The sequence below is a fragment of the Dermacentor albipictus genome, chromosome 2 (genome assembly GCF_038994185.2).
Source record: "Dermacentor albipictus isolate Rhodes 1998 colony chromosome 2, USDA_Dalb.pri_finalv2, whole genome shotgun sequence".
Lineage (NCBI taxonomy): Eukaryota > Metazoa > Arthropoda > Arachnida > Ixodida > Ixodidae > Dermacentor > Dermacentor albipictus.
In genome coordinates, this window is record NC_091822.1 from 166495774 (window position 1) to 166511054 (window position 15281).

General features: G+C 50.5%; 1 protein-coding gene across 1 annotated transcript in view; it reads right to left on the reverse strand.

The window, feature by feature from the left end:
• The window catches only part of LOC139056277 (uncharacterized), a 235278-nt gene that overhangs the window by 102236 nt on the left and 117761 nt on the right, over positions 1 to 15281 (reverse strand). Inside the window, exon 5 of the mRNA XM_070534376.1 lies at positions 855 to 986. Within this exon, the coding sequence (XP_070390477.1) occupies positions 855 to 986 (132 nt within the window). The remainder of the gene's footprint in view (positions 1 to 854; positions 987 to 15281) is intronic.

Below are 15281 nucleotides of genomic sequence, written 5' to 3' on the forward strand. Positions count from 1 at the left end.
TTTGTGGTACGCGCCTGGCGCGCTTATCGATCACTGTCTGCCGCGTGGCGCCGGGGAGCCCAGCTTCGCGCAGGGCATGCGGCGGCGTATGCACCTCCACACCCTCCTCTGTCCGTGCGTCCCTGCACGTCTTCGACACAACCGACGTGCCCTTGAACGAAGAAGCCAGTGGACTGGGAGCGGTGTGCGAGACACCCCCCCGGTGGCCTGACGACGTTATTAGGGCCGTGCTGTTGAGGCCCTTCGTCCCTCGCGGGGGGGGGGGCACGCCGACATTCGCGAACGTGCTGCGATAAGCTTCGAGGCAAGGAGACAAGAAGATGACTCATGGCCGTGTGGCGTGAGGGGGAAAAAAGAAAGTTGCGACGAGGTGGACAAGGTATATGTGTTTTGTCTAGCCTGCACCTTGCACTGCACTGTTTCCTTTCTTTATGGGAAAGCTGCTGGAGAGCTGTTGGGCGGTTCTCGAGTCGACCTTGCTAAACGCCCCAGAAGGCGACGATGTATAGTTGATCAAGCAACGCGTGAAAGACTCACATCGCTTTACATCGAGCCGAGGGTCGCCTTCAGTCTCGTCGAAGCCACCGCGAGTCCGTTTGCGTTGGATCGCATATGCTACACGGTGGCTGCGTTTCCGCGATAGCCAAGCGTGGTCTCTTCATCCCGCAAACCCGTTACACGGCGATTTCGGGCGGAGGGCCACGTGCCCCGCAGGCGTCGTGACACTGGCCCACAGGGGCCGAGACACCAAGCGTGGCCGTCGGACCACACAACGCACACGTGTATACGCACGAACATGGATGCATGTAGTACATGCGCGCAACGCGCGAGCATGGTGTGAACACTCCTCTTACCGTTGCAGGCCACGGTGGCGTTGCCGGTGAAACCTCGCTGGCACTTGCAGACGTAGTGTCCCGGCAGGTTGCAGCACTCAGCGTTCTCAACACACAGGGCGGCCAGCGCAGGGATCTCGCACTCGTTGATGTCTGCGGAGAGAGACAAGGCCGCCGTTACGTATATGTAGAGCGCTTGCGTGTATACGTGTTCTGCAGTCGCTTATTGCCTGTCACTAGCTTGCGTGTGTAATTAATAAAGGGAAGATCAGACATCCACCCGTTCGTAGCAAGTGCTACAAAGGAAGAAAACGTCAAAGAAACGTGAAATAGCTTGCGTGTGATAGCTTGCCTGTAATATGTGATTACGTCGTTCGTTTATGCTAGACGCTGTAAAAGTGTGTCTTCCTTCTTCAGAGGTGCTTCGCGACTGGGGCTATTTGGCACGACACGACTGTATGTATGGTGTATCGTTGAGCTGCCAAGGTGGCACACACACACGGAGCGCGGTTTGTGTTCCACCTTTGCAGCTCAATAATATACCTCACACTCCTGCCTTCTTCACTAGTTACGTTCGCAAGAAGCGTTACGGAACTCTTCCACCTATATATATCGGCGCAGGAAGTTCTGATTAAGCAGTAGGCCGTATCAATGTAACCTGTATGCACGTGCTGCTACGAATGTCTAAATGTTGCGTGCGCGTGTGCGCATGCGTATGTGTTTCTTTTGTGTCTTTTCTTTTTGCCCGGCGCGAGGTGTCGATAACACCGTAGAGACTGCAGACTGGCCTTCTTTTAATTGCTGTAGTCAACTAAGTCAAACAATCTTGTACACATGAACTTATAACGCCAAAAGTTTTCGCAGTCAATCAACGTGTCAGTAGACAATCAGTAAATTCTCGGGCGCACACGTGCGTTTACATCTCGTGCCAGACAGTTCCTTCGACATTGCAACCGTGCAATGCTCAATATGAAAGCGAATACCGATCAGCATCAAAGCAATGATTACACGTGTATAACTAGAGGAAATACGGTTTGACTATGTGCATCTGCACGAACAGAGGTTTTCAGACTTCAACAGGAACGTATGTTACGAAGAATCAGAAAATAATAAGCTGAAACATGAAACTAAGAACAGACATAGGGCAGTTAAGTAGTCAGCCAACTTGGAGATGAATGTTGATAGTTTTTAGCGCCAAGAAACGCACGACGCTGGCAGGAGAAGGCACGAAGGACACAGCGCTGAGTCATGTGTGCCTTCTCCTGTGTCGTGCGTTTCTTTGCGCTAAAAACTATTAACGTACAATGCCAACTAGCCCACCAGTCTGTTTTGTTGAACTCGGAAAGAAAGCTTTGAAATGAAAGGAACGGATAGTAGCAGGCAACGACATACCAAAGGTCAAGCATTCGTCGGTAAAGAAAAATAAAATAAAAAATAAATAAAAGGAGAGGGATGTTTAAACGCATTAACACGCGTGTAAAGAATGCTCCCACGTTAAGATCACGCATGGTAACGTCGGGTCAAGCAATACCGCCAGGCAAAAAAGTCAAGGAAGCGCATTGTTTTCGAACTATACACTCGTCTCCGCCGCATACGGCCGTGAACTCGAAAGCACGAACCCTTTCTCAGACAAGCGTAAAAAAAAAAAAAGCCGAACAAGGAGAAAAAAGACAGTCGCGACACGTTCCGTTGGCAAAAAACAGGCGCGCTCGTTTTCCGCACGGTTCCTCCCATCCGGCGCAAGGTCAGACTCTCACCACCAGAGGAGCGGCGCCCGCAGTGCGGCCGAGAAAGAAAGGAAGAAAAAAAGTAAAGGTAACGTGGCCTCTTCAGCCTCACACGCGCAGCAGGCTTCATCATCATCATCATCATTGTAGCGACGGAAGGAAAACGCCGGCCGGCGGTCCCACGCCGAGACCCGACCCCCCCCCCCCCTCTCTCTCTCTCTCTGCACTGCGTATTGCCCTATCGGCACGCGGCTGACACACAACAACGTGCTCGTGGCACCCCACGCGAGAGAGAGAACAACAGCGCGAGGCGCATAGGCAGATAACGGCAACGCCTGCCTGCGCTAAGAACTCGTTGACCAGGCGACCCGCTGCTGCGTAGTAACACAGCGCGCGGTTCGGCTACGCGAGGATGACGCGACCTCTCCGATGAACGGAGAGAGAGGGAAAGCATCCTTTTTTGGTAACCGTTGTTGCGCGCGCCAGTGATTCTTCTCGCCGGCCTCGCTCTGAACTTTGGGTTAGCGGGCGATATAAGAGATCCGCGCGTGGCCGTACGTACAGGCAGTCCGATGCGCGGTTCTTCTTCTTCTTCTTCTTCTTCTTCCGGGTGCGTGCGTGAGGATGGCCGACCGTGAAACGATTTTCGGAAGGTACACGCGAGATAAGCCCCGTTATAGCACACACGCCACCCAGAGTCCGCATGCGTGCAGCGCGTGCTGCAAAGACAGCGGCCACGTATACGCTATATAGCCTATTACGCGTATAGCCTTCGTCGGCGCACACCTGAAGCGAGCGAGCGCTCCCAAATCGCCGTTTTCGCAAATCCTATACGTTTCTTCGTCGAGTTTCTTTCTGTTTCTTTCATCGGCTCGCCGTGCACCTTTCTTTCTTCCGCTATCTCGCTCTTCGCTTTATTTTTATTTTTATTCATTTAGTGACGGTCTTCCGAAGTGCAACTCTCACGGGGAGAGCTCGCGCTCTTTTATGAGGAAGCTTCTTCGCGCGATCTTATTTTCCTTCCCGAAAATGCGCCCCGGTTAGATTCGCACGCTCCCCCCCCCCCCCCCCCCCCCCCCCCGCCGCCTTCGCGCGCACCATGGAGAGGTGAGATTAGGATAAGAGGCGCGCTGCCATACAACGCGCGCGCCCGGCCCGGAAGTCCTGGACGGAACCGGTTGGCCCCGTAAGTTTTGGTGCCTCTTCCTGGGCCGCCCTGCAAACTCGGCGACACCGCTGACTTAACGACACCGCACGTGACGCAACCGTTTCCCGATGCCCGATTGGACCGTTGTATACGAAGTTTACGTATACACTCGCCAGCGACCGTAGAGCTCGCAAATAATCGCACCGGTGTGTATAACAATGCTAGTAACGACATGTTGAGGCGTTTTGTCCAGCTACAATGTGTTTGAAGATTTAAGTTTTGCACCAACAGTGAAATGGGATGGGGTAGGGCGTGTGGTCGCCATCTAAATATTTCTGCAAATACGTTTTCGTTCGGTGTATATGCCTCCACGTGACAATATGTTTTGAAGCCGAACTTCACTGACATGGACGACAACTGAGACGCATTAATGTCCCAGAACCAAGTGCGTGTTGCACGTGTAATCACTACGTTATAGGCTGTATTCTTAATTCAAGCCAGGAAGCACACTAAAGGAGTTGCTGAGAATCGCAGTCTTTCTCCACTGACGCCTTAAAACAGCCGCATGCCTCCCTTGTACCATGAAAGGCAACTAAATGCTAAAACGTAATTGTCACGGAAAACGGACACACACTACACCTTTATGGACAATAGGTTATGTCAAGTCTCGGTGCAGATTACATTTCATTTTGTTATTTCTTTGCCAAATCGAGAGAAAACTGGGGAGTAAAGCGAAAATGCCTGACAGCGGTCTTAACACCTTTGTCAACATTTCGTACAGCGCTCAGATATATGCAAAATAACATGGGTAATAAAAACATGTAAGCACTTTAATAGACTGCAGAGCACCTAATATCGCGTGCAAACATACATGCAAAAAATACAATATTGCATAGACAAACTGGCACAGTAGAAATGAAGGGATTCGGAAGCAAGTTCACAACTGTCGCTAAACAACTTATCAAGATGACGCAAAGCGCGCAAGTTAAAATCTCAAGCGCGCGTTCGTCACTATTTCACCTACAAAATCTAGAGTAACTAACACTGCTGCTTCAGCTACAAAGGAATAATAACAGAGGTTGTCCTCGGCGCTGGTCAGTCACCAGCAGGCCAAAAGTTGTTGGGCAGTTCGTAGAAAACTTCAGGCGACTGTACTGTTTGTCTCATATGTGCGCGTGCACACACGCAAATACACACAACCAACAAAAATGAAGTAATACGATGGGATAAAACTAAAAAGAAGCGGCCACACCGTCGCGCACGCTATGAACGTTGCCAGTTCGAAGATGTGACAATACACTACAGAGCAGTTAAGAGTAGTTTTCTAGTGCGCGCTGCCAATTATGCTTTCTCCAGTACAAACACAGGAGCTCTCCTTGGAATCACACCTTCTAGACGGAATGCACCGTCTAGTTACGCATCAAGTGCAGGCAATTGAACGGGGCCGTTGAAAACGAGTAGGCATCATCGTTGTAGGGTGACGGCATCTCTTTCTTTTATTTTCTCTAGAAAAAAACAGCGATGTAGTGGAAATATTCACCAATCAAACAGCGCTCGATGTCGCCATCAAACATCTACTTTTTCTGCGTCTTCTCCTCAAAATCGCCTTTTCCCGCCAAAACGAAAACGCACGGAGTCTCCCCCCTCCCTCTAAAACCGACGCAGCTGGCGCGGTCAACAAGTTCAAGGACACGCGTTACACTGCCAAAGGCAGCGTCTTCCTCTATCGCGTCTTCTTACTATTAGCGAACCGGCAGATCCCGTGGCCCAATTTAACCAATAAGAATGCACCTGCACACGGCACCAACAGCCAGGCCGATGACCCGGCACTCGCCTAGGCGCGCACCCGGTGCTCGCAGTTGCGGCGGATACGGCGATGGCGTCTGTCGTCTGGCGGGAAGCGTAACGGACCCCTTGCGCGATCGTTGCGTCATGGTTTGTGGTCGTGGACCGGTGGGACATTTCGACAACACAAGAAGCTGCTTCCTGTTGTCTGGCAACTTACATCTCGATGTGCCACAAAACTGTTCCTCGGGCTTTTCGTCGCGGAACTTTGAGGGTACTATGTTGCGCGGACAGTTGAGACAGCGGCCCGAGGAAAGGAGGAGCACCATCCGCCTCTCCGGGTCTTGGGAGCGCGCTGCAGAGCTTTTAAACGTGAGTACTTGCAAAACTAATACGCGCATTATTCTATTAATTGCCTCTTCTAGTTATAATGCGCATAAGTGTGGGCCCTTAATGAAAGAAAGGTATCGTGGTTTTGTGATCTTTCCGTGTTCGCTCCCAGTTCGTACTGCATTTATACAAGAAGTGGGTGCTCTAGCAGATTTCATAATTATACACGACCTCGGTGAACATAACGAGTAAGAGCATATTGATTTGATAAGATGACGCTGAACCCATTACGTTCACAAGCTCGAGCGGGAAACGGGAAGGGATGAGGCAGTAGCTGCGGTGTCGTCTGCCTCGCCGCCATTTTTCGCTGGTTTCTTGGGGAGGGAGGTCGCCATATTGTTGTCTGCTGCCACAGGACGTTTCGAAGTTAGCGGCGGAAAGGGGGGGGGGGGTCACCGTGTCTGCTTATGCACCCTTCCCGCCTTTTTCTATTTATTTTCGCTTTGCTATGTAAACGCTATAGATAACCGAAAATACTTATTTATTTATTTATTTATTTATTTATTCATTTTTATTTTGTTTATGTGTTATGCATCCAGAAGTGCAGGCACTACCGGAAGGGTGAGCTCTTTTGCGCTTTACAACTGACCGCTGCGTTTTGCGTTTATGCTCTGGTCAGCGATAATTCCGATACTTGGCCTGTCACTCGCTATATTTTGCTGAAATTTGCTGACGCCTCTGGTGCATTGAGATTGACTACTTGAGCAATACTGTGATATTGGTCAGATTCTGGGTTTGCATCTCGTTGTACGTTAGCGAAATGTTCTGGCATATGTGGTAGTACGTGGCCGTTTTACAGGTTGTACTTTCTTCACCCTACGTAGAAGTTGAAGAAGCCATACGAACTTATTTCATTTTGAACTCCTTCATTACAGGCTCGGGAGAAAGGCTGCGATTGTGAGCGTCTATTTTGACCTGTTTACTGACATGAAAAAGAAAAAAGTGAATCCGCGCAGCATTTGTGTGCAAGTGGAGACGCTGTTATCTTATTCATTTGTGATCAAACGTTTGATTAAGTTTTTATTAGTATGTCTTTGGCGAATGGGTACCTAACTAGGTGCTTTAATTTAAATGCATTGTCGCACTAACAGCTTTGATGGATTTTGGGTTGTCATCCTGCGAGGCATTTGTCGCGTGGGCTAAGTGGCGATGGCCTTGTGCTGCTCAAATCGCTGGTTCGATACCCCGCCACCGCATTCCGATTGAGGCGGAACGCGGAAAAGCTCGTGTACCGTGATTTTGGTGTACGCTAAAGATCGACCGCTCGAAATTTATCCGGAATTTCGCACCTCCTGAACGGTAACTGTCGGTGATGCTTTCCTGGTTTTATTATTTTTTTTCGGCAAAAGAATATTTTTTATCAGCATGCCTGTTTGACATTCTTGCATGAGCTGTCGAGTTTTGATCGGGAGATGTGTGCTTTGATGGAGGCTCAATCTCGCTCGGGCATATATGGAGGAAACGGAGAGGCAGGGAGGGAAAGAGGGGGGGGGGAGGGGGTGTCGGCTGCGACTCCGCCAGCAAGTGTGTGTACTTAGCACGGTCGCGCGCGCCGTTGATCTTGAAAGGCGTCCGCAGACGGCTTCATACCTCTGTGTGCGCTGTGTCGTCGCCGCACTTGCGTTGAAGCGATAGAGACCGCACGAATGTCATTTCGCCGCTGCAGCTGCCGCGCTTGCTCACACCAGCGTTTTGCGGCGAGTGTCTGCGCTCATCGAGTACGATGTGTTCGTGTTTGATTGTGCGCGCTGACACCATGCTCGTTAATTCAGTTAGTAAGCGAATGTTTTCAAGTTTATATAACACTACTGCGCTTACGTCGTGTAGCTGTGTACTAATCAGCCATCGCAATCGATGCTTCGCCTTTCGGACGAAATTGTGACTGTTCTTTTGATTTAGTTATCCCTTGTGGGTACTGTGTTCGTATTAAGAACCGGCTTGTCTTGTCCTGGCGATACTTGATGTGACTGTTTTGTCTAATTGACTTCGACTTTCTAATTACATTTTTAGATGTAGGTGCACGTTAAAGAACCCCAGGTGGTCCAAATTTCTGTAGTCCCTCACTACGGCGTGCACCATAATCAGAAATTGGTTTTGGTCCGTTGTATACGAAGTTTACGTATACTCGCCAGTGACCGTAGAGCTCGCAAATAATCGCACCGGTGTGTATAGATGTGCGCGCGTGCGCGTGCATGCGTGTGAGTCGCAAAACCACGCGCACATGGAGAAATGGAGTTTTTGGGGACGCAACAGAGGGAACGGACGCAGTAACAGAACGCACAGACGGATTGCTGCCGTCTATATATATATATATATATATATATATATATATATATATATATATATATATATATATATATATATATATATATATATAGTGAGTGAGGGCACTATACGTGGTAACGAGCCTTGGCCTACATACCAACAACCGGTACAGTGATTTCTTGCAAACAAGTTACTCGTGCTACGTGTGTTCCTTACCAAGCTACCACTTGAGTTAAGGCCGGCCAACGTGGCCTGCCCGAAGTGTGACTTAACAATACAGCGTAACAAACTATGTCATTATATAGCGTAACAACATCATCTTATCGTCCTAATGACTTTCTCCCCTTCCCCAGGTGCACACAGTAGCCCGCCGGACGGTTACTCTGAGTAACCTCTCCGGCTTCCGTCTCTCAATTTCTCTCTCTCTCTCTCTCTCTTTCTCTTTGCGAGTCACCTGACCACGGGGGCCAAAGTACACGCACAAAAGAGAGAGAAAAATGAACACATGCAGAAACCAACTCAAGTACACGTTCTTGACCGCGAACACGATGTTTAGAAAAAAAAAAAACAACTTAATTGCAACCCAGGTTGCCAAAGTGGGTTTTCGAGGCAGTGATGCCACCGCAATGTGTGACGGGCTTGTAAGTAAACAGCGCTAAAAGGACTAATTGCGCTAACTACCTACGCGCACGAGCAGCACCTGCGTAACAGGATATGCATAGTCATACGCTCAGGTAACAACTCGCCATCTTGACGATCGTGCACGCGGAAGGCACGGAAAACGCTGAGCGGCAGTTACTGCCAACTGTGCATGCAGACGCGATTAGCCCGAGAGAGAGAGAGAGGGAGTGAGTTAAAAATGAGTAATAAGGAAAACGGCAGTATTTCTTTAGACCGGACTGAAAAATGTTCCCATTGTTCTGTCCGGCGAGGAAGGTAGCTTCCTGGCCCCCGCGCGTCAGTGTACGGAGCCAGTCCTTGAAAAATAAACAGGCCGATAATGGGTCGTGCCTCGTTAAGCGTCCAAGCAGCTAATGGTCACCGAGTGTGGAAATAGCTCGTGGACAGATGTGCGGCGGTCTTTGCGGTCGACGGGCGGATACTTTCCTCCTGGGGAAAGCGCCATCAATGGGAGACGAAGAAGAGAAGAAAGGAACAAGAAAATCTACATGCAATAAGGATGTTTCCAGTCGCACCACACACACGCGCGAGCGCACGCGCGCACTCAAGCACGCACATGCAAGCACGCACACGAAGAACAATAACAAACAAACAAACAAACAGGCATGCGCTCATATGAGTTAGTTATATTTTGATAATTTTTTTTTCTAAACATTCCAAACCACGATGTCACAAGTTCTACCCCACGGACGCATATTTACAAACCATATGCCGCACAACGTAATAGTTTCGTTGGTAGCAGTTGCTGCGATTGGGCGGATGTCTCATTTTCCTTTTATTAATCACTTCCCTCCACCTTGCGGGGTTTCCGCAGAACTATTACGTCAAACTCTAGCCTTTGCTTCGGAGTTGTTGATGAGTTCGACTTCGCCCTATCATCTGCTGGCCGCCTGGTTAGTTCAGATGGTAGAGCGGCTGCCCTGGAAAGGCGGTGGTCCCGGGCTCGAGTCCCTGCCCAGGACGAATTTTTCTTCAACTACGAAGCTTTCTTCTTTCGAGGAACTCGCATGGGTTTCCTTTGTAGCAGTTGCTACGATTGGGTGGATGTTTCATTTTCCCTTTATTATTATTCCTGTACGAGCACAGCTTACCCTGACGACTACACAAGCGATGTTATTAGCCAGAAATCAGCATAGGCCCCGACCTCTATACGGTACCCCTCGCCCTCTTATTATACATTCATTATACATTATTAGGCACCTTATTATACATTCAGCGAATACCGGGGCATGTGCTTTTGTCATGTTGCAGCGCGTTTTTAAATCGACTCGGTTGTGCCTGCTCAAATAGCGTCCAGTTCGCGACATTCGGTCTTCAAACGTCATGGCGCCTGACTTCTGACTATAGCCAATACGTACAGTCGCTTTTGCGATAGTCAGACGAAGTAGTGCTTGCACAGGGCACGACTTACCGTTACGTGACACGAGGTTGGGGCCATGGAGCATGTAACGAAATCGCTTTTAGGTTTGGGCATATACTTTAAAGGATCCTAGGTAGTAGTAATTAACCTGGAGTTCTCACAGACCTGCCTATCTCTCATGATTCAGTTGTAGCTTTGGGACGTTTAACGGGACCGTTTCTCCGTTTAAGTTGAGCGATATCAACGCAAATGTGATGTCAACGCAAAAGTCTGTAGCTTCAGGTCTCCAACAACACATTCGCAACTACTGGCTCCTGTCTTAGTGCACATAGTATGCAATGCGAGGCCCGGCAACTCTCGCCTCGGTTCAACAAAGTGCGCTTGAGGACGGCGAATTAGTCAGCCAGGGGCGTTCTCGTCCAGTGCGCACGCTCACAACGGCATTATGCACTGCACGCAAATAACCTTCCCTCAGTGTGCACACAATGTTGAGCTAATTTTCGCCGACCCGCTTATTCCTCGTTACTTAATTAGGGAAAGCAACGAGAGAGCCACGACGCCAGCGTGCATGCATGTAAGACGCACGCACGCAAAAAAAGAATATAATTGCCTCGTCACGTCTGCTCGCGTGAGTTCGCTGACTCATTTCACTCGCTGATACGTAGCGTCCGAAGAGAATAATACGTTCCGCAGGGCTGGTGGTTCCGCAGGGCTGGTTAGAAAAGAAAGGTAGGACGGCGGGGACGTCAAAATAGCGATGAGAGCGACGAGGACAGAAAGGGGTGGGAGCGTCATCATTTACGTCATCACAGAGGGCCGAGCGAAGGACGGGCGCATGCGCAGTTTCGCGCTCTCGGTTCATCTCGTCGATATACAAACGCATGCGCGGAGATACCGAGGGGTACTGTTATGCATGTGCCGTTCCACAACACACGCAACGGGTGAAGGAAGAAAGACAAAAAAAGAGAAAGAAAACGAGGTCCTCGGGAACGAACGAAGGACGGAAGGTCATCTCTGGCGTGGCCGCCCTTGACGCGGTGCGACCGAGTGGGCCCATACGCGGCGCGGCGTACGTCGTTTGCGGTGGACATTGTCCTGGACACTATCCTCCCCTCCTCTTCCGCCTCCCTCTCCATTTGCTAACGGACCGTAGCAACGGGGCAGCCGCTCGATGTACGGCTATACACTGTGGCTCGTGCACGCGTCTATACCCTGTGCGTGGCGCATACACCTGCGGCTCGCCGAGGGGCCCGGTTTCGCGAAGGGGACCCCGTCCATTAGAGGCACGCAAAGGAGTCTCGCGTTCCGGGCTGCGTGCGGCGGCGGCGGCTGGCATCGGGAAGGGAAGATAAGGAGGCCGAGATGCCAGCGCCGTGATTAGACGCAGGTATATAACGGCGGCTGGCTCTGCGAATGTATATACACGCGGTGTATGCTCGAAAGTGTGCGTGCGGGCGACGGCGTATATAATGCTCTCGAAACACACCGGCGCGCGGGAGGGGGGGGGGGGGCAGGTCTGTGATGCTTCGCCTCACGAATCCCGCGCAGTGCGGTGGAAGCCGTGGGGACTCGCGTCAGCCAGTCGCAAAAGAGAGAATCGGAAGGAGCAGCTGATCGCCCTCCGCGTGGCCCTCGACTGAATAGTTTCGCGGAAGGAATCTCTGGTGCACAATGGGCGAGCCGTCGTCGCCCTTCCGTTATCTGGAACGCGGCAGTTGATTTTCGCCGTTGATTAGTTCTATAGAACTAGTTCTATAGTTCGGCAGCCTTCGGTGTGCAGTGCACGGAAACGGCGAGACGGAGGAGGAGAGGGACGCAGCACGTCTTCCGACGAGCTTCTTCTTCCGACTGCGCGTGCACGAGACTTGGAGAGAGAGAGAGAGAGAGTATACGGGTGGCGTGCGCGGCGCATTGAAGGGCGAGGCCACCGCTGAATATGGACGCCGCGATATTCGGCGCTGTGTGAGTACGACGCGCGCGGCATCAATGCGGGAGGAGATGCGCGCGCGAACAGGCAGACGTGTGTACGTGATGCCCGGTTCACCAGACAGACATACATACGTATACGGGGCCACGGTCGCTGGGACGACGCGAACGGGGCTCGGGGTCAACGAACGCTCGCGCGAACTGGGCAAGCGCGACTCGCTCCCGCGGTGTTAACACGGCCCCGGAAGGCTTCCTTCCTTCCTCGTCCCTTCTTCCTGCTCCACCCTGGAGACTCTGCCGCGTCAGCGCCTCCTCGAACACTTTCGTCGCTGTCCTTTCTTTTTACTTTTTCTCGGGTGCAAGTGGAAGCTGCGTTGGCTCGTGCGTATTAGGAGGCTGTGTAAGACTGTGTTCTGCATACAGCAGCAGGGGTGAGTGGCGTTAAACGTGACCTGCTTTAGCTTTGCCCACTCCTGACGCACTTTCCATTCGCGGCGCGTGCTGTTAGTGTAGCAGCAACAATAATAAAAGAGGAGTGCAATATGATGGTTTTCATCTTCTAATCGACTTTCGTATGGAATTATTATTATTATTATTATTATTATTATTATTATTATTATTATTATTATTATTATTATTATTATGTGCCTGACATATTTAACAAATTACCAGAAGAGATATTTAACGTGACATCAAAAAGAACGCTCAAACACATCTTAAAGCAGCTAGAGTAAAATTACCCTCTTGTACATTTTTTTTCTTTGGATGGCAATATTTACCTCTTCACTTTTTGTTATATGTAGATAACCAAATGTTATCTTGTTCTTTTTAATTTTTTGTCTTTCATTTTTTTAATTCTTTCTTTTTATTCATCTGTCATCAATTTTTGTACATCTTTTGCCTTGTCTATCATATTCATTGGCACGGTCCTACAAGCCAACTATGGCTTAGACCGGCCTGCTTGTGTTGTTTTGTATACTGTGTGGCAATAAACATTATTATTATTATTATTATTATTATTATTATTATTATTATTATTATTATTATTATTATTATTATTATTATTATAGGCGTGTTGTGTTGCATGTAGACTGAACGTGCACAACACGAAAAAAGTAGGATGTATAAAAAATTTGTATTTGTCCCTCCTCTTCATTCAGCGTACCCCATGTTCGGTGCGAATCCAAAAAGAACAGAAAACAAATAGGAGAAGGGGGGAAAACGGCGAGGGGTTGTCCGTGAGAAGTGACGCCCTCACGAGGGGACATGGCCGTCACACGGGGCGGGCTGTCGTGCCGTAGCAGGCAGTGCTACGTACGCAGCTATAGAAGCTGAGAGAAGCCGTTAGATCAAAAAGCTAATCACACTCGAGCGCCTCTGTAGAACGAAGTGACCTGTATAACGAAGGAATGATTCTCTCCCGCGGTTCTATTGTGAGGTGTGCGGCGCGCGACCTTTGCGACGAAGTGACCTGCATTTTTTTTTTCTAATGCGAGGGTAAATGCCTCAGGGTATACAGGGCTATGGCTACAGGGCAGCGAAATGAGGCGCTCAGGTGGAGCAATTGGCGGTCGCCTTCGATCGCCAGGCTGAATTCGCGTGTATATAGCTACAATTCACGGCGCCACCTCCGCCAAGCTTATAGGAAGGGATGCAAGTACAGACACCAATAGGCAGCAACGCAGTATAAATTCACGTACTAGTGGTACGCTTCGGTGAGAAAGCGAACGAAGGCACGCTGCATACTTTTTGTTTAATGTTTCTTTCTCAATCACAGTCTATACATAGACAAACGCGTGCACGAAAGCTGGAAGCACGAGGGTCAAGTTTACTACAAAACCGCTTCGTAACGGATTATACATAACCCTCCACCCAAACAAGCGGGCTCCCTCCCCACGCTGTTTCCCAATGCCAGTCTCCCACCCGCCCCCTTTCCCGGAAGTGACGCATGCACGCACGCCCGAGTCTTTCACTTCCTGAGAGGTGGGGGGGGGGGGGGGGTCCCACTGGGCGCGCATCACACACACACACCGATGGCCGGTCAGCCAGCAGCACCAGCGGGCCCGGTCACTCTCGCGGCGGAAGGGAAAAAGGGAACGGCGAGCTCGCGCTGTGTCCGGCAGACCGTGGCCGCCATCTTCTTATTTTCTTTTTCGCTCTCCCCTTCTTCTGCTTGGTCTTCTTCTCTCGGCCGCGCAACGCAGCCATCCGCGTCCGCCGGCATAGTAGCGGACCGCTCGGAAATAATGCTCGCCGGCATAACAACGACGGCTGGCCGCCGCCGCCAGATTGCTCTCGCGTTCGCTTGACCCCGAGGGTCCTTGCACCCGACGAGGAGGAGCGACCACGCGGCTCGCTTTCCTAGGCTTTCCCGCCGTCTCGGAAGAAGCGTATCCCTTCTGCACGCACGCGACGCTACTCGCGCCCTGTTCAGAGGCCGGATTTTACTTAATCTTTTTCTTTCTTTCCCCTCTCTCGTTTTCGAAGGGTCACCGGGCAGAAGCCGAACTTGCTCCAGAAACACCGTGCATCTCTGATGAGCGCGGAAGAACTCGTAAGCTTAAGCGGCGAATGCGTTTCGGATGAAATCGTGCCCTGGGGAGCGAGAAGTGTGCGTTATTGATCTGCTTTTGCAAAACGTTCTCGGACCGAAGCTGTCGCAGTCGGACGGGAAGTAAAGTAGCGAGGGTGCCGCTGCCGCCGTTGCATTAAGCTGGTTCAGTCGTCTAGGGACGATGGCAACAGGTTTCGATGGGGCTCCCGTAACTTATAGACAGGCGACTTAGACCAAGGCATGTACGGAAAAGCATGCACATACACGCACATACACACACGCACACGATGCCGGTGCTGTCACCCTTGAGTATACAGTCACGAACGCAGTTTACGTACGCGAGTCCGAACAGACGACAACGTAACCAGCTTATCCGAATGAACGCACAGAAATTACGACGCAGAGCAAAGGGCAACAGACGTATGTGAACAGACGGCGCAGGGTCGACTTTCGTCTTTGTGTGCATTCGGTTTATAGAAGAAGGTGCAGCGCGTTCGTCCTTCACTTGTACTATACTTGTCCCATTCGTGCATACTCAAGGACAGACGTACAACATGAAATGACGCGAGTTGTGTGTATCAACGCATGCACACAACGGTATAGACAACGAGCA